This window comes from Crinia signifera, chromosome 1, assembly GCF_055691185.1.
Source record: "Crinia signifera chromosome 1, ASM5569118v1, whole genome shotgun sequence".
NCBI lineage: Eukaryota > Metazoa > Chordata > Amphibia > Anura > Myobatrachidae > Crinia > Crinia signifera.
The window spans coordinates 410,829,100-410,849,637 of NC_139217.1; the positions used below are offsets into that span (position 1 = coordinate 410,829,100).

Here is a 20,538-nt window from a genome sequence, read left to right on the forward strand (position 1 = left end):
CTACCGCCTTCAGACGGCGTGAGCAATCCTTACGATAGGCGGGGTTAAGAACACTCGGTGCCCGTCCGAAATACGCAACCGCCCGACTCAATCAGAATAAGGGACCATGTCCTCAGTAAAAAAAAAAAAAGTACATGTTGGAGACTATGGTTTTTGGAATACTTTGGATAATGGATATTCGGACAAGGGATATTCACCTGTACAAGAACACCCATTGATTGTGTTCGTTTTTCAGAACACCGCAACCCTGTCGACCTATTTCATGTGTCGGCCTATGCCATGTCGACCACTGTAGTGGTCATCCCGATGTATGTTGACCTAATACGGGTCGACCAAATGACCGTATCCCCTAGGGTTATGTCTGGAACAAGATATTGTCTCGGTACTGATGTGATTACACTATAATTCAGTTTTATAACTTAAAACACAGAAATCACGTAAGGTTAGTGAAGCAATCTGGTACTTCATCTCTGCAGACACTGATACGCCAATTAAGTTAGCCGCTACTAAGGATTTTTGCAGCACCACTGTCCCCTCGCGGGCTCGCTTCACTCGCCACACTTTGGGCTCAGTGGCATGCTCCTCTCTGCTTGTCACAACTTTACTAAAGGTAATACATGGTGGCGTGGACACAGGAGGGTGGCGTGGACCCAGTACGTAAGTTCCGTAGCGTAAGCAGTGGCCGCAAAGATGAGGAAGTACCAGCAAGCCTCCTTTTGTGGTCTTTAAATAGCAACCTAAAGTAACTTATGGTACAGTATGCACTAATAATCTTACACTGGGTACACACCTATAGATATATCTGTCCAATCTGTCTGGTGGGAACAAGAATCTAGTAATGTATGGGAGCAACTGAGAAATGAACATATGCTCCCATGCACTGAAAAACAGACAATGGTCATTCAGACAAAGCTGTTTGATTTAACAAATTTATCTGAACAATCTTTATTCATTTTCCTGCATTTGGGAGTAAATGATTGACTGCCATATGCGCCCACACATTGCCAGATTTTTGTTCCCACCAGAAAGATTGGACAGATAAATCTTTGTGTGTTTACCCAGAACTTTGGAGGGTAGGCACACATGGCCAATCACACTGAAAGGCTCACAGACTCTCAGTATGAGGGGGAGGGGGAAGAAAAAGGGGGTGGACTTAACAGCCAGATTGAGCTCAGAGGTGTGTTCAAAAGCCTCTCTGCTACATCAAGGGGCCAGCGCCTGAGATCACACCAGCTGCCCCCCCCCCTCCCCACTGCAAACTACCCTCGTAAACATGCGCAGGGGTGTATAACGAAAATACATCCCTTACCATGCCTCGGCTGCAGGAGAAATCTATCAATGGTTGCATAACATCGAATGATTTCTGCTGCCTTCGCAAATAAAAGTCAGTGGAAACTGACTCATTTGCGAGCACCAGGACAAAGATGGGGCAGGCGGCTGACATCCTGCAGGCAACAGCCCACCCATGTACCTATGGGGAAGCCCAGCTTTTTCATGGGGACACCCATAAAATGCTGTGCTTTCCATGGGCGATCCCTGTCCCCGCTGCTCCCGGCCCGCCCTGATGCTTGTGGATGCCGCGACTGCAAGTAGCCAAAGCCATTTGAAAAGGGGAGCTGCACATGCATATAACAGAACATGCACAGTCCTCAAAATATCAGGACGGGGCCAAACTCGCTAAATAGTGAGTCAATTAGAATCACCTCCCAAGTTCCATGTGACTGTGGCTATCATGGTTGTTTACATGACATTGTGCATTAACCCCTTCCCGACATTGCCTTTTGTGTTAATTTTTTTTTTTTCCTCCTTGCGTTCAAATAAGCGTAACTTTTTTAATTTTCCGGCTATATAGACACATGAGGGCTTTTTTTTTGCGGGACAAGTTGTACTTTGTAATGGTACCATTTATAGTTTTCGTTATGTTTACCACTAAAAAAAAAAATAGCAACTTTTACGGTTTTTTGAATTTGCGTCGCGTCGCCATGTTCTGCGGCTTATAACTTTTTTATTTTTCCACCTACGGACCTGGGTGAGGGCTCATTTTTTGCGGGCTGAAGTATACTTTTTAATTAATACCATTATGGGATATGGGCGACTTTCTGATCTCTTTTAGTTTTTTTTTTTTGGGTACGCGATGCGACCAAAAAACATAGTTTTGGCGTTGGGAATTATTTTCCGTTTACGCCTTTAACCGTGCGGGATAACTAATGTTATATTTTAATAGATCGGACTTTTAGGAACGCGGCAATACCAAATATGTTTATTTTTTTTATTTTTTATTTATTTTTATTTGTGAAATGGGGAAAGGGGGGTGATTTGAACTTTTAATATTTTTTTATTTTTTTTTTATTTTTAAACTTATTTTTTTTTTTTTTTTACTTTTACTACAAGGCCCCCTAGTGTACTTGACCACTAGGGGGCGCGATCGCCTGTACTAGGTTCAGCCATAGAGCTCTATGGCTGAACATAGTGATTTTCAGCACTTTCTATTACATCCTGCCTCAGGCAGGATGTAATAGGAATACTGACACGGCCAGCACAGGGGTCTACATTAGACCCCTGGCTACCATGGCAACCGATCGGCACCCTCCGATCTCGCCGCGGGGGGCCCCGATCGGCGCCGGAGGGGGGCGCCCCCCCTCTGATCAGCTATTTAAGCACTGCGGGCGCTTTGCCCGCGGTGCTTAAAGGGTTAAACGGCCACGATCGGCGAACTCGCCGCTCGTGGCCGTGAGAGCAGGTGCCTGGCTGTAATATACAGCCATTACCTGCTCTCTTTCAAGCCAGCTCACTCCGTGAGCTGGCTTGATTCCCCCGCAACCGACACATGACGTATATATACGTCATGTGTCGGGAAGGGGTTAAAAAGAGACTAAAGAACAAAACAAGGACAAACTGGTAAAATGCCTTTTAGTCTGTCTCCAAGATTTAAGTTAGAAAAACAACAAAAAAATTGGGTACGATGGGACCCGATTTTTAATTGTACAGGCACCCAGATGCCTGATTCCTATGTTAAATGCCCCCCAGACCCGATTTTTTATTGTACACCCACCCTGATGGGTAATTACTAGGTTAAATGGCCCCCCATTGTTAACGCCACCCCACTATCAACGCGAACCGGAAGTGTGGCGAGCGCAGCGAGCCAGCAAGGGGCGGCGGTACGCATCCTCCGACCTTTTCATAGCCCCACTATCCACGTCGGCGTGGAGATGATTTTGTATAATGTGGCAAGCACAGCGAGCCCCACGAGGGGATGCGGATTACTTCACATTTATTACGCTGCGCTCGCCACGCTTCGGGCTCGGTGGCTCGCCACACTATATGAAATCAACTCCACGCCGACGTGGATAGTGGGGGTATGAAAAGGTCAGAGGACGCGTACTGCCGCCCCTCGCGGGCTCGCTGCGCTCGCCACGCTTCGGGTTGGCGTTGATACTGGGGTGGCGTTAACGATGGGGAGGCATTTCACATAGTAATCACCCATCAGGGTGGATGTACAATTAAAAATTGGGTCTGGGGGTGCATTTAACATTGGAATCAGGCATCAGGGTGCCTGTACAATGTAATATCGGGTATAATCGCGAAGCATTAAAATTGTATACTCTGCCCGCGAAAGCCTCAAATCGGGTCCCATCGCATCGCATGCCTTAATTAGTGGCATGTGATGCGATATATCTGGCGCCCAGATAATACACAAGTACCAAAAATTTTAATGGGATTGCTGCAACAGTTCATTGGGAGACCATTTTTATAACTATATACTTTATAATAATGTTTAATATATAACAATACCTGCACATGAAACACAGATGTAGAATACATAATCATTGGCAACCTGACGTATCAAATTTTTATTTAGATAGAAACCAAGAAGTATCCAATATTCCACAGCAGCAGCAAGCATCCCATTCAGATATGTGGTCATCTCTTGGGATAATGCCTTTGACAAACAAAGTACAGTAAGACAATGAAGTCACAATAAACTGAATACACTGTAAAATGAATGCGATTGGCTGATTATATTTACACTGGCATAGATTAAAAATAGCATTTAGAGACTCCCAACCATCAATATCACCAGCCTTTTGTACATGAGGTTTTTGTCCACGCTGCTTGTCATTTCTGGAGGCTTTCCCCTTAGTCCCCTGTATGATTACTCACATCCATTGCTGCAATTGTTTGCAGTGCTAGTACCTAGTGTGCTCGCCCTTCTAGTACCCGGTGTGCTCTCCCTTCTAGTACCCGGTGTGCTCTCCCTTCTAGTACCCGGTGTGCTCGCCCTTCTAGTACCTAGTGTGCTCGCCCTTCTAGTACCCGGTGTGCTCTCCCTTCTAGTACCCGGTGTGCTCTCCCTTCTAGTACCCGGTGTGCTCTCCCTTCTAGTACCCGGTGTGCTCTCCCTTCTAGTACCCGGTGTGCTCTCCCTTCTAGTACCGGTGTGCTCTACCTTCTAGTACCCGGTGTGCTCTCCCTTCTAGTACCCGGTGTGCTCTCCCTTCTAGTACCCGGTGTGCTCTCCCTTCTAGTACCCAGTGTGCTCTCCCTTCTAGTACCCGGTGTGCTCTCCCTTCTAGTACACGGTGTGCTCGCCCTTGTTTACCAGTAGTGCCAGTTACAGATGTCCCAGTAGTGCTTTTAGCAAAAAAAAATTAAATTATATTTATATTGGAAAATATGTATAAGGGATACTCAACCTGTACTACTAAAACTATTTATATCTAATATATATAGGGGCAGGACATATGAAGTCCATAAGTAATTTATACCATCTATGCCATTATTAACCCTTTGAGTGCCAACATTTCTGTGAGAGATGTTCAAAGCATCCGCTAAAAATGCCAGCATCGCTCATATTTGTTGTATAAAGTCCCCCAAAAAAAGTTGTATAAAAAAATATATTTCCTATATAAAGGTAAACATTACAGGTCATTACCTTCGCAATTATTACACCTATTTTGGCAAAGTCACTTGGCACCCAAAGGGCTAAGATGTTCAAAGATTGATGTATGTAAAAGGATCTGTACTGCGCATGCACCAGCCTTCTATAGCGAGATCCCCAAAACTGGGCGCAGGCCATGGGACAGAGTTGGGCAGCAGTCCAGTTTTCTGGGTGTGCAGAGGCCTGGGTCTAGGTCTTCTGACGTAGGTTTCCTGGTCTCTGCTATGGAGCTGCGATAGCCAATCTGAATAGCCTCAGGCTTACTCAGATAGCTGATGGTATTGCAGAGTGTCTACAGACAGCCATGTGAACTGCATTCTCTGAATCATATATAGTGTGCTGACTCATTTGCTCTTTTACTAGAATAACATTTAGCTAATGGACTTTAGAGTGCAGCATAACTAAAGAAGCAAGGACCCCAAACATTTCACATTTTCCAGGTCACCTGTAGATTTCTACAATGTGACAGTAGGTGACACACAGTGCTCCTGCCGGGTGACCTGGGAAACGTGAGAACCACTGGCGTAGAGAGATTTGAAGTTGGTATGAATCACGTGTATGCTTATTTGTAAATAGCTGTGTAAAAACAAGCTGCTCGTTATTTGATCACTACTAGCACCCTTTTGATATTTAACTTTGTTTGTTCCAGCAGCAAATTGCTCCTTGTGTGCTCCATTTTTTTTCTTTATTTTCTCCTAACTCTGAACCAGATCCAATGTTCTAAGAAACGTCACACAAGATCAATGTAGATGGAGTAGTGGTTACCATTTCTGCCTTACAGCACAGAGGTCATGGGTTTGCTTCCCACCTAACTGTGTGGAGTTTATATATTCAGACTGTGCTTACATGGGTTTCCTCCGGGTACTTTTCGCACAATCCACAAATATAGTATATGGTTAGGTTAATTAACGCCAAACAAAAATTAACCCGTCTGTGTGTGCTTGTACATGGGCAGGCTAGTAGATCTTAATTCTAGGTTTTGGCAGAATCAGTAGGACTATTCTGATTTTGAGGAACTATTTGTTCCAACAGGCTCTGGCAGTCTCTAACATTGTGGGTCTTGTGGTTCCGCAGAAGAGTCACGGGTTACCCAAGCCTGAGCTTAGAGCTCTTTGGCCAACATCAAAACAGCAGCCAATAATGTGAGATACAGTAGATCACATTTTTAAAGGGTTTGAGCCTTCTTGATAAGTGGCAAAACAAGAAAAGTTCCGGATTTCAAATAGTAAAATGATTATACGACTTACACTATCTGAATGATCTCTCTTTCTTTGACACATTATTACCAAATCGGTCAATACACTCATATTCTTGGTTAAAAAGACCATTGTCCTGGTTTCTGGCCAAAAGAGTCCGACAATAAAGGATGGAAGCAAAGCTTTATTTGAAACATCGGCATGTTCACAAAGTCTAAAATTTAGGAGAACAAATAAGAGGGTGTGTTAGTTCAATTATTTCATTGTTTCAATATTATATGTCTCAGAGGATTCAGTATTGAATCCCGGCGGTCGGGATCCCGGCGTTCAGAATCCCGACGCCGGAATCCCGACAGCCCGCCACGCAGCGGGCCCGGTGCCTCGCTACGCTCGGCACACTAATTTATTCTCCCTCCAGGGGTGTCGTGGACACCCATGGAGGGAGAATGTGTCGGCATTTCGGCAGTCGGGATTCCGGCGTCGGGATTCTGAACGCCGGGATCCCGACCGCCGGGATTGTAACTGCATCCCGTCTCAGAGCGCGCCTTATTTCCATTCATCGATAGATCTAGACAAAAATCAGCTTTTACTGATTAGAGCGAATCATATTTATTTTTCATGTCCAATTAACAGGTAGTAAGACAACAAAAGTAAAAGAAAAGTAATGATAGGTTTAGGTGTCGCATGTTCTAAGTAAACAGATAGCGCTAAGCTGCACTGCTTGGTTGCAATTATAGAGAACAGAGCAGCAAGAGGAAATCTCAGTAGATTACAGACAGGTCATATAGTATAATTAGCAGTAGCTTCTGTGATCAAAACAGCTCAACTTGCTGATGTATCTATAGGGAGGTATTCAATTGTTATATCACACCCAATCTACTGTCTAAAAAGACGTGAGATCGTAGGGTGATATTTAATTAATCTATTTTTTTGCTCATGGTCAGGTTTAACCATGCATTTTCCCATTTCCAGTGATAGTGAGCTGAAATGCTGGTGAAAAACAATTGAATACCACACATAGGCCCTTATTAAAATCTGATCGCAGTACAAATTTGTTTGGAAAAAGGGCAAAACCATGTGCACTGCAGGTGGGGCAGATGTAACATGTGCAGAGAGAGTTAGATTTGTGTGAGTTATTTTGTTTCCGTGCAGGGTAAATTCTATCTGCATTATTTTTACACTGCAATTTATATTTCAGTTTCAACACACCCCACCTAAACTTAACTCTCTCTGCACATGTTACATCTGCCCCACATGCAGTGCACATGGTTTTGTTAATTTTCCAAACAAATTTGTACTGCGCTCAGATATGAATAAGGGCCATAGGGGCAGATTTATTAAGCTTGGAGAAGAGATAAACTGGAGATAAAGCGGAGAAAAGGTAAAAGGAGATAAAGCACCAGCCAATCAACTCCCAACTGTCTTTTTCAAACACAGCTGATTGGCTGGTGCTTTATCTCCTTTTATCTTTTCTCCGCTTTATCTCCAGTTTATCTCTTCTCCAAGCTTAATAAATCTGCCCCATAGTGTCTACAGTGATGTAAGCATGGAATGCTCAGGGCAGAACATCACATGACAACCAGCAACAGAGGGTATAGCCCAAATCTTGGTTAGCCATGCTCAAAGTGCAAGGCAACACAGATAAGTTACTGAAGATCATTTGACTGCAAAAAAACCCCTCTGTTTAAACAATGGATACAGTATTTTACATTTTCTTGAGAACCCATTTCAATTAAAAAAATCAAAGTTCAAGTGAAGAAAAAGCTGACCCCCAATAAACAGGATTTCTCCAAAGATCAATATAGGTTAGGAGGAAACACTGTCAAAATGAGGGTACTTATATGTTAGTTGGGCGCCCACTATAGTTAGTACGTTCATACCCCCACTATCCATGTCGGCATGGAGTTGATTTTATATAGCGTGGCGAGCGCCGCGAACCACCGAGCCCGAAGCGTGCCGAGCGCAGCGAGCCCCACGCGGGGACGTGGAAAACTAAGCAAATAGCTTAGTGGGCGCCCAACTAACATATAAGTACCAAAATGAGTTACGCAATAGAAAGCACTGCAATCAGGTTTCTTACATAATTGGTGGAGACAAGTCCATTCCTATGCTATAGATCAGAGGTAGCCAACTCCAGTCCTCGAGAGCCACCAACAGTTAACATTTTCCAGGTGTCCTCACAAAATCACAAGTGAAGTATTTAGCTCCACCTGTGGATCTTATAAAATGTGTTAGTCAGTAATGAGTGCAGCTGCGAGGTGAGCTGGCAAACGTGAACTGTTGGTAGCATCGAGGACTGGAGTTGGCTACCCCTGAAAAATGGACAACCTGTTGTTACAGCCAAATATTAATCCTACTGATGAGTTAGTTGTATTAATCAGCCAATTAAATTATTTGTACCTGTTGCACATCCAAATTAAGAAGAGCTCATTACTAAAACAATTCTGGAATAATGCAAGTGTACTCATATTAAATGATGTGAAACGTACCATTATATGGAGATGTGTGTGCCCATAGCCACTCCACTCTATTTTGTGTGCGTGTGTTTAATTAAAATTATTACATTGCAAAAAAACTAAATAAGAAAATCAAATGATTTGAGAATTTATAAAAGGCAAGAATAAACATGGCTTTTTTTGTGGCTTCAGGTTGGACTGCTGGATAGGATAAAGGTGTCGAAATAGGGCATGAAATGTGACCAGAACAGATCCTTGGGGTAGTAAGCCATTTGTGCTAATATCACAATCCTCAGAAAACCCAAACGCACAAATTTAATCAAACAACCTACCGGTAGTTAAAATGTTGTAAATGGAAAAGATAAAAACAAAGGCACCATTCATGGCATGACTTCTACCCACTACCAATATAAACATTACCAAAAATAAACAGCAATAAACCTTTACAGAAACATAGAATTTTAGGGCAGATAAAAACCACTTGGCCCATCTAGTCTGCCCCCTTTTTTAAACATGTTACCTCAAACCATATTTGATACTTATTTCTTTGTAATAATATCAATATGCCTATCCCAATAGTGTTTAAATTGCTCTACTGTATTTGCCTCTACCACCTCTGATGGGAGGCTATTCCACTTATCTACTAATCTTTATGTGAAGTAATTTTTCCTCAAATTTCCCCTGAATCTTCCCCCCTTCTAGTTTCAGTTTATGTTATGATCTTAGGCATACACAAACATCTAGTATGTATTGTCAGCGAAGCATAATATCTACCAACTATTAATCACCTGTACAGTAGCATGAAAATATAAAATATTGATACACAGCTATTTGCTAGAAAAGTAACCTACAGAATACAGTAATGGTTTTACCATCACATACAGCAATCCCATCATAGCTCACTATAGTGTTGGTGATAAGAGGACAATCAGAAAAATAACGTACTGAAGTACAGTATGCTGAACAATATGGAACAATAGTAACTTGTACGACATGCTATTCTCACAGGTATTCATTGACTATTAGGCATTCCATCATCATGTTCATTGTTATGTGATACAAGTGGCTTCCCTCCTTTATATACAGTACAAAGAACTTGAAATTTAGCCCTTAAACCTGTGAAATGTTTTGAGGTTCAGTTCCAATTTAGGATAGTCCATACACTCATTGAGATTCTTTTGTAATTCGATCGCTATTCGATCTTTGCGGTTTCAACTTTTGCTATCTCGTGTGCGATTTCTTTGTGATTTTGACTATACTGTAAATTTGAATACAAGGCTGTTCATCGCATCGCATATGAATCGCAAGGCATAAAAACAGCATTCCATTCATGCAATCTACATTCGATATGCACTATATAATCTTGGCTGCCCTGTCTATTTTGCTATTCGATTTCTGCTGAATGGGAGCACGCATCATCGAATTGGGATCATAAGGTTAAAAACCTGTCCAATCACCATTTGATGAATATGCAATCCCAAGCCGATTTTGACTATATAGTCAAAATCTAATGTCAAATTGTACTGTGTGTGTACACACCACAACTCTTCGTTGTGAGATTTAATCTAATTTAAGGGGCATACACATGGAGCGATTTTGTGCTATTTCTTAAGCAATCTGACCAGATTGCTTAGAAAGTAAGCCCAGATCTCACTGTGTGTATGCCCCGAGAGATTAATTATCTCCAGCTAACTAAGTCTGTGCATGCATTCAAAATCTATTCAAATTGCTTAGCAAATGACTGCAAATCTCTCTGTGTGTACAGCATACATGGCCCATAAAATTGATTTTAATGAGAGAATCTCTTATTCTGAACCACTACCCGGCCTTTTTTTGCTTAAGCAAAATTGCTTAGCATAAATCTCTGCATGTGTATGTGCTTCCCATGGGAGATCTGCACACCAGGAAATCACCTACCCCAGAGGTTCCCAAACGCGGTCCTTAAGGCAGGGCTTGACAAATGTATTAAAAATCTAGGAGCCAGGATGAAAATGTAGGAGCCAGAAAAAAATAATGACAGTGCGCGTCGAAAAGTGACACCATTATGCCTATTACACATGTCACACATACCCACATACCACAATGCCCATTTCACATTATGCCACACACTGAAAAACCTTTTGCGTACTATACCACACACAATAATGCCCATTACATATACCCCACACACCTTAATGCCCATTACACGGTAAACCAAACACCGTAGTGCCCATTACATATATTACCACATGCCATAATGCCCATGGCATATTATGTCACAGTGCTGCTCACCTACATGATCATTGCTATGGGTTTGTGGCTTGATGCCAGGCAGGGGCATATTGAGAAAAAAAATGACGGGGGAGCCTCTGTTCTCTGGTGCCTCCCTCTGCATAAGCAGCAGGTCCCCATGGTGGGTTATAATGTTCAATACAACAGCCAGCATTGTGGCAGCCCGGTAAAACACGGGAGCTGGCAGCAGCGTCTCTGTAAGCAGCCAGCATTGTGGCAGCCCGGTAAAACAGGGAGCAGCCCGGTAAAACACGGGAGCTGGCAGCAGCGTCTCTGTAAGCAGCCAGCATTGTGGCAGCCCGGTAAAACAGGGAGCAGCCCGGTAAAACACGGGAGCTGGCAGCAGCGTCTCTGTAAGCAGCCAGCATTGTGGCAGCCCGGTAAAACAGGGAGCAGCCCGGTAAAACACGGGAGCTGGCAGCAGCGTCTCTGTAAGCAGCGGGTCCCTGTGGCTTGCTATCCTATCAACACTTGCAGCAGCCTTGGGTGCCCGTTTCAGACACGTAAAAAGATGGTGCCGCAGTGGGTTAAATTCAATATAACAGCCAGCATGGCGGCAGCCCGGCAGAGCGGTGCAGAACCCTCCTGGCTGCCGCTGTATCAGAGCAGGTCCGCGGCGCGCCTATTTCAAAGCCCAAGCACGGCTCCCGATTAGCTCGTGTAATAGGCGCGCCGCGGACCTGCTCTGATACAGCGGCAGCCGGGAGAGTTCTGCACCGCTCTGCCGGGCTGCCGCCGTGCTGGCTGTTATATTGAATTTAACCCACTGCGGCACCATCTTTTTGCGTGTCTGAAACGGGCACCCAAGGCTGCTGCAAGTGTTGATAGGATAACCAGCCACGGGGACCCACTGCTTACAGAGACGCTGCTGCCAGCTCCCTGCCTTTCCCTGTCCATCTCCCGGCAGAGTTGTGAACTGCGCTGCCCGCTGCTATTAAGCCACCACTCTTCCCGGGGGTTCTGCTTCCTGGCAAATCTGGTCGCCAGTCAGCAGAATCTGGTCGCCATGGCGACCTGGCCCCCGGGTTTTGCAGAGCCCTGCCTTAAGGCACCCCAACGGTCCAGGTTTTAGGTATATCCATGGCTCAGCACAGATGGTTAAATCAGACTGACTGAGTTACTAATTAAGTCATGGGGATATAATTATTCTAATCAAATAATTATAGAGAGCGCACTGAATTAAGCACAAATATTTATTAAAAAACAATAGATGAAAAGCTCATATAAACGATCACAATTATTTAATAAAATATAACAATAAAATCAATATGATATAAAATAGTTATAGACCACTGGGCAATCACTGATGCCCCACACAATGCTATATGAATAATGTCCAGTAGCATTGTGTGGGGCATCAGTGATTGCCCAGTGGTCTATAACTATTTTATATCATATTGATTTTATTGTTATATTTTATTAAATAATTGTGATCGTTTATATGAGCTTTTCATCTATTGTTTTTTAATAAATATTTGTGCTTAATTCAGTGCGCTCTCTATAATTATTTGATTAGAATAATTATATCCCCTAGATTTTGTTTCATTGGATCCCCTGGTGGGAATCCATTGGGAGCTGCCATTTAATATATTGTTTCTTATATTAATTATTTAATTAACCACTTGCGCCCGATTATATATTACATACTAATTAAGTCACCTGTGGCCAAGCATGGATATACTTAATACCTGGACCGTTGGGGTGCCTTGAGGGCCGCGTTTGGGAACCTCTGGCCTACCCTAAATAGCTTAGCAAAATTGCTTAGCACACATCTCTATGTGTGTATGCCCCTTTAAGCTTTAAAAGCAGAAAAACAAATTCACAAGTATGTATATGCAAATCTCACCTTCTGCTCAGTGCACTGGTCTCTTCTTGCATCACATTTGTCACAAATTTGAGGATTGTGGCAATGATTTTTCTCCTCTTATTATCATCAATTTGCAGATCAGCGGTTTCGTGGCATAAGCAGAATCCATCATCAATAAAACACCTTGAAAGCAGATAGCTCACAATGGTATCAGCAAGTATGCAGTCAACAAAGACAACAACAGCTTTAAAGTATACAAACGTAGTTTAAAGTAGAGTTGGAGCCCCTGTCAACTTTGTTCCTTAGGACATGGCTTACCATGGCTAGCCATGGCTATCCTATTGTTCTCAGCAGCAATACAATACATAGAACAATACAGTAGGGGATTAGCATAGTAATCCTATTACTCACTTAATCCAATTAACAGGCTAAATGAGGAGGGCTCCATCTGTATAATGTATGTTGTGACATACAGTAGGCATTTAACCTGTGTCACAACATAGACTATTGTAACAAAATGTTTACTTGCTTTCTTTTTCAAAAGCAAAACTGGCTATACATTTGCCTGATTTGGCCACTTTTCACCCCATTCCGACGGATCGGTCCGAGAAATCAGGTGAAAAGTGGCCAAACAGCAGGTATTTCACATCTGAGCAAATGTGATGTGTGGTCCAGTGCACATCGGACCAGAATGCATGTCCAACCTCTGACGGACAGCCTCCTGGCAGCGGGGAACGGGATCCCATGCTATTCTATTCTATGCGATATAGATCACATGCAAAAGGACCACATGCAATACATTGCATTTGATCCTGCTGCGGGGAACTCCTGGGTGGCTCCAGAGGAGAAGTCGCAAAGTTTAAGCCACCCATTACATCCAATGTGCATCCGATACCAGAACTTCAGCTATAGTGAAATATCAACACCAATGTGGCATGTAAACATTATATGTTATTTGGTCTTCATTCTCTATACAGTATAATATACTGCACATTACCTACAGCTGTCTATAATACTATACAGGTCGGAGTCTCCCTTATCAGTTTATTCCAAAAACCAAAATATTCCGAAAACCGTGGGGGCCATCAGGGGACCAGGTAAGTATGGGGAAGAAAATATATTTCAAATCCATTATACACAATGCTTGTGGTCCCGAGCATTTCGGATAAGGGCAGTGGCGTAACTAGCTTTTAGGCGCCGCCCCGCCGTTAAAGGGAGGGCGGCGCCTACCCACGCACCCCGCCGCACCAACCCTCGCCCGCCCACCCCACCAACCCTCGCCCGCCCCGCCACCCATGCAATCCCCCCTATCCCCCGCAGTCTTACCTACGCTCAGTACGCGCTGGTCCCGGCTCCCTTCTTCTGCTATGAGGACCACCACAAAATGTCCGCCCCCATGCAGCAGACAGTTTCAGAGAACTTTCTGCTAAATGGGGGCGGACATTTTGTTGTGGTCCTCATAGCAGAAGAAGGGAGCCGGGACCAGCGCATACTGAAGACACTGACAGGTAAAGACTGCGGGGGATGGTGGCGGGGTGTAACTATAGCACTGCAGCCCCCGGCGCCCGCACATGCACAGCGCCCCCCCCCGCGGTCGCGGGGGCTGCGGTGCTATAGTTACGCCCCTGGATAAGGGATACTCAACCTGTAATACTTATTTTCAAGTAATCTACAATGCATATTGATATAAATCTTTGAAACCGCTATAATTGCAATATAATGAAAAAAATATTATGGAAATTCTGGTCAAAATAATCATTACCGTATTACAGTTTCAATGAAGGGCCATGTTCCCTTCTTACAAACGGGACACTGCAGAACACTGAGGAAGTACTGCGACATATAACTTGATTCCCATGGAGGATGATAATGCAGAAAGTTGAAAAATATACCAAAAACTTGTCCAAAATGGTTGATGTCTACATTTCCCTGTAAGAAAAAAAATACGTAATTCAACATAAAAGAAAGTGCTTTTTTTTTTTTACATACACACAGAAATAAATAACACTATCACCACCACAGCATCACTTTTTGGAATGATTCAGAGTATGCACTGAAGCTCTGTACTTTTGAAGAATATGATAAACAAGACCTTTAACTAAGCAGCAATGTAAAAATAATGTACCTACAGTAGGACAACACACATTTTTGTAAATTTAAACTCCAGAAGTTCTGAATTCAATTAAAGGTAATTAAGCAGTTACTACTAAATGATCAAGAATACAGCTAAAATGAAAAAAAACAAAAAACATTAATTATAATAGAGGGCATATTACAAAAATAACAATTTTATGTTTGTAAGTACAAGTAAAACTCGATATATTCATGTTGTATATTTGGGGAAATTATTTGAATTGTCACAGATAAAACACGCGCGTGCACACACTCACACACTTTAAATAGGTACATGTCAACACAAGAAGAAAAAAATCAAAGTCTTTTAGCAAATAAATCATAATGTAAAGCTGTGGGATATCTAGCTTAGGAATTATATTCTATATTACATCATTATAAAAGTGAATAATCCTTAATTAACTTTATTATACTTATTTCAATGACTGCATTTGCCGTTACTTCTTAAAAACACAGGTATGAGTACCAAAGATTACTTAATGTTGTAATGAAACTGTTGCTATTAATGGTCAGAGGAAACACCATCAACTGAAACAGTGGATAATGGTCCCAAGTTTCAGGTCGGGTTATTTATCAGTTAAATAAGAGAACTCCCATTCATTAATTCATGATATAACAGATTTTTCCCCCAAAATACACAAACCATGGTTTCCACTCCCGCTGCCTGCACACCTCAGACGTAGCCCACCTGTTACCACGTCTGCTGATCACCTGTATAACAGCCAGGACATTGGAATATTATAAAGGCAAATCTGTGGTTAAACAACAAATAGGTCGGTGTATGCTAGACATTCTGCTACTATTTGTTTAGCTGGTGTACTCATGTGAGCAAAAATACAGGTGGAGGAAATTGTACACAAGAAGCATGGGCCAATATACCTTCAAGACAATGTGGGGGGCTGACACAGTATTGCAGAAGTGTTTACTTAAAGCCATTGTTGCTCAAAGACGAACCACCACCAGTGACTAAACGTAATGGTTCCATGTACCTAAAGCCGGGTACACACTTATACCATTTTCAGACTGCAAATGCCAGGTCGCACCCGGGAATAGGACACATGTTCCATCCCCAGAGCGACACAGCATTTGCGGTCTGAAAGCTCTGTGTCCGACCCGGCTTATTGCCAAGTCGGTGACATCACAAGGGGCAGAGCTGAGCGGTGGCGCATCACCGGGGGCTCGGGAGGAGGCAGCACTTCGAGCTGACAGCGCTGCCTCCTCCATACTGTGAACAGGACCCGGGTTGCTCGACCCAGGAACCCATTCACACTGCACTTGACACGGGTCAGAGCCGTGTTCAACCCTGGTCATTACCAGGGTTGAACTCCCGTGTTGCTCGACCCGAGGTGGCCCTTTCAGACCGCACCTCAACCCGTGTTGGGTCTGCAAGGGGATGGCAATAACCCGGGTCTAGAGTGCGCTCTGAAAGCGGTATAAATGATAAGTAACCAAATTGCAGGTAACAACTATTCGTTAAGACAAATTCTTAAAATAGTCTAGTGTGTAGACTCCACATCATTAATGATGTGCACTCCTGTGGGTTACTAGCGACATCCCCCATCATCTGTACATGCAGCGTGATGCCATAATGCCAAATGCAGCATAAATCCCCCCCATCGGCATCGCACCACCGCTAGTTACCAGGTCATGCAGGGAGCATGTCACTTAGTTTGTAGTCAGCAGAATTCCACTTCTTTTATGAGGACCTTAAAATGTAGATAAGTTTTATTTTATGTGAAATGAAAACAGGATATTCTGAAGGGCTCACACGTTTATTACCTTCCATATTGCCAGCATTACAACTCAAAATTAGATTACACTGCCATGTAAAATGCATTATTTGCTGTGCAGTGTTAAAGAAACATTCTAGTTCACTCTTTCTAACAAAATTCTTCTTAGATGGACAAAACCATGTGCACTGCAGGTGGGGCGGATGTAAATTTTGTAGAGAGAATTAGATTTGGGTGAGTTATTTTGTTTCTGTGCATTATTTTTACACTGCAATATAGATCTCACTTTGAAGTAAAACCCCATCCAAATCGAATTCTCTCTGCACAAGTAACATCTACCCCACCTGCAGTGCACATGGTTTTGTCCATCTAAGAAGGAATTTGTCAGAAAGAGTGAACCAGAATAACCCCCATTGGCCCTTATTCAGATCTGATTGCAGTACAAATTTGTTTGGAAAATGGGCAAAATCATGTGCACTGCAGGTGGGGCAGATGTAACATGTGCATAGAGAGTTAAATTTGGGTGGGGTGTGTTGAAACTGAAATCTAAAAATTGCAGTATAAAAATAAAGGGTACTTATGTAGTATCTGGGCTGCCGATTTTTTGATTGTATGCCTTAAGTTAAGGCATACAATCAGATGCGATGCGATGCGATATCGCATCGCATCGCATGCGACCATCGGATGCGATGACCCGATTTTTCCATAGGAATCAATGTTAAAATGGACTGAGTCCATTTTAACATGGAATTCAATGGGAAAAAGGGGTCCTTTTCATACCCCTACTATCCAAGTGGGCATGGAGTTGGATATAAACCTGTGGCGAGCGTAGCGAGCCACCGAGCCCGAAGCGTGGCGAGCGAAGCGAGCCCCGCGAGGGGCCGGTATTCTGTGTCCCCTCGCGGGGCTCGCTACGCTCGCCACGCTTCGGGCTCGGTGGCTCGCTACGCTCGCCACAGGTTTATATCCAACTCCATGCCCACTTGGATAGTAGGGGTATGAAAAGGACCCCTTTTTCCCATTGAATTCCATGTTAAAATGGACTCAGTCCATTTTAACATTGATTCCTATGGAAAAATCGGGTCATCGCATCGCATCGCATCGATGGTCGCATGCGATGCGATGCGATGTGCCCGATTCGACCCGATTTAGAAATCGGCAGCCCAGATACTACATAAGTACCAAATAAAGCAGCCAGTATTTACCCTGCACAGAAACAAAATAGCTCACACAAATCTAACCCTCTCTGCACATGTTACATCTGCCCCACCTGCAGTACACATGGTTTTGCCCATTTTCCAAACAAATTTGTACTGCAATCACATCTGAACAAAGGCCAATGTGTGACCTAACGGAGTAGACACACATGCTCTGATGATACAACCTACAATCATCTTATATTTGACTTCAACAATACATTAGTTAGTGTGATATATTCATAGCAGCATAGGTTAAAGTAGGGGTGGGGAACCTCAGGCCCGGGGGCCGTATGCGACCCCCGTAGCCAGTCCGAGTGGCCCTCCCACCTGCCTGGCAGCTTTGCCGGGAGTCAAGTACAGGGGAATTCTCGCAAGAGGTCGGTAGTTCTCGCTAGATTCCTCTTCATCAACAGCAGCCGGAGACTATCAGTCGTATTCAGCGGCAGCCGCTGGAGTGTGGGACGGCTGCAGCAGGGGAATTTTTAAGAGAAATTTTTACATATAGCCCCCGAAGGATTTTTTCCCCATACAAATGGCCCTTGGCAGAAAAAAGGTTCCCCACCCCTGGGTTAAAGGTTAGCATTACAGCCTCACAGCACTGAGGTCATGGGTTTGAGTCCTGCAATGGCCCTAACTGTGTGGCGTTTGTATATTCTCCTCGTACTTGTGTGGGTTTCCCTGTGTGCTCAGAGTTCCCTCTTACAATCCCAAAATATACTGGTTGGTTAACTGTCTCGCATCAAAATAAACCCGAGTGGGACTGATGTGAATGACCAAACATTCTCTGTAAAGTGCTGTGGAACACGTGTGCCCCATATAAATAACAGGTAATAGAAGAATTCTCTTTCAGCATTACAAAGAGCATACGCTCCGTGGAAACCACACTTAATTGTTTGAAACTTAAATTAGTAACCAGACCAAGACTTAGAAGCAGGCCCTCTTACCACTGTCGGATAATACCCAGTCTGGTTTCATTACAGTGCCTCTTCCCACTTGTAAGGCTGCATAGTGTGGGTACTGAATAAATAAATGAATCAGAAGACACTTTACCTGCAAGAAGTGCTTGAGCAGCAAGACAAAAAAATGCGGAGGAAACACTGAGGAAAGAAAGTGCTCAATCTCCCAGAATGCTTCTGTGAAGAATTGTCCTTCAATCAGTTCTTCAATTCTGTTCAAACTCGCTCGGCCAATTTCAGCACTTTTCACCTAAAAGCATAAAGAGGTTTTGGCAAGCGACACAAAAATTAAACAGAGCTGTGATGTGATGTCAAAAGCTACTTTGTATTTAGTCTGCTCAATCTAGAAGAATAATAATGCATTGTCTCCAATCTCCAACATTTCTAAAGGCAAAACATGTTTTCATGCAATTTGCTAACTGTGCAATGAAATATGTGGCCAGGAATAAATACACCATTTAAAAACAAGGCTCAGCTTCCAAATACAAGGAGTAGGTGCTACTATCTAATCACTTGTTCTGTGTAATTATATATAATATATACAGTATATATAAATTCTTAATCATTGTCCATCTGTGTGGAGTTTGTATGTCCTGTCTGTGTTTGTGTGGGTTCCATCAGATGTTGCTGTTTTACAAATAATTTCAAAAACAGAATAGTACAACTAGTAGTATAAATTGCTATCTATTGTTTTATTACTGATAAATGACTGAAATATTGTAAAGTACTGCAAATTAAGAATACATGCACACAACAGTCTTATTTAACATAGATGACGGAGAGACACCGAGGCTCTAATTCAGCTTCAAACGTTGAAGTGCGGAAATTACTTCTAAACATGCGCGCACACGGCAGTGTGATCACTTAAACTACATTTTCATTCTGGAAAATGCAGATGCAGTCTAGGTGCCAACGGGGTGAAGGAACCAAACGGTGATACAGTGTTTTCAGGGCAGCGTCACAGATTTGGGGGGGTGCGGTCCAGACAATGCAAACGTGACATCACTCTCAGCCTCTGTGACCCAAAACATGGCGGACTGGCATCTGCCTTCACAGCTAAGCTGCACAGGCAGGGGGCTACCCTTAAGGGGTTACGGTCATTGGGTCTACAGCAAGTTGGTGAACAAGCATTGGGTCGACACTGTTAGGTCGACATGGGGATAGGTTGACATGGGTCTAGGTCGACACAAGCATTAGGTCGACAGTGTTTAGGTCGACAGTCAAAAAGTCGACATGGGGTTGTTCACTGGTTTTTGAGCCGACATGTGCCGACAGGCGGTATTTCATGTCCTACCATTCTCTAGGGTGTGGTAGGAGAATAAAATAGTGTGCCAAGCGTAGCGACGCACCACGCCCGTGCGATGTGGTGCACTGGAAACTGTGTCTATGTCGACATTTGGGTAAAAAAAACAGTGAAAAACCCCATGTCGACCTTTTGACTGTCGAGCTAGAGACGGTTGACCTAATGCTTGTGTCGACCTAGACCCATGTCGACCTAATGGTGTCGACCTAATGCTTGTCAACCAACTTGCTGTAGACCAAACGATCCCAACCCCCCTTAAGATGCAACGGTTTGCTGTACAGCAACGCATTCGCATCTGTGTGATGCAATGGCATAATTTTGGAATCACTGTATTCACAGCTGCCTTGCTCTGTGCTGGGTGTCCCCCTGCATACTAGAGTGACGAATTGTAGTTCTGCGATTACTTCTGCTAATTGCTTATCCCTAATAACAAAATCACAGCCTATGCATTGAGGATTTTTAACCCCTAGAGTGGTGGGTTTTGCTGGGGCAGGACAAACCTACCAGGGCAGGTTTGTCCTGCCCCAGCAAAACCCACCACAGATCAT

General features: G+C 43.5%; 1 protein-coding gene across 3 annotated transcripts in view; it reads right to left on the reverse strand.

Moving 5' to 3' along the window:
- The window catches only part of SLF1 (SMC5/6 complex localization factor 1), a 110,792-nt gene that overhangs the window by 19,645 nt on the left and 70,609 nt on the right, over positions 1 to 20,538 (reverse strand). For all 3 annotated transcript variants that reach the window (XM_083151788.1, XM_083151787.1, XM_083151786.1), the window contains exons 8-12: positions 18,782 to 18,937; positions 14,432 to 14,598; positions 12,709 to 12,852; positions 6,187 to 6,349; positions 3,793 to 3,940 (exon numbers count right to left, since the gene is read on the reverse strand). In XM_083151788.1, the coding sequence (XP_083007914.1) occupies positions 3,793 to 3,940; positions 6,187 to 6,349; positions 12,709 to 12,852; positions 14,432 to 14,598; positions 18,782 to 18,937 (778 nt within the window). The remainder of the gene's footprint in view (positions 1 to 3,792; positions 3,941 to 6,186; positions 6,350 to 12,708; positions 12,853 to 14,431; positions 14,599 to 18,781; positions 18,938 to 20,538) is intronic.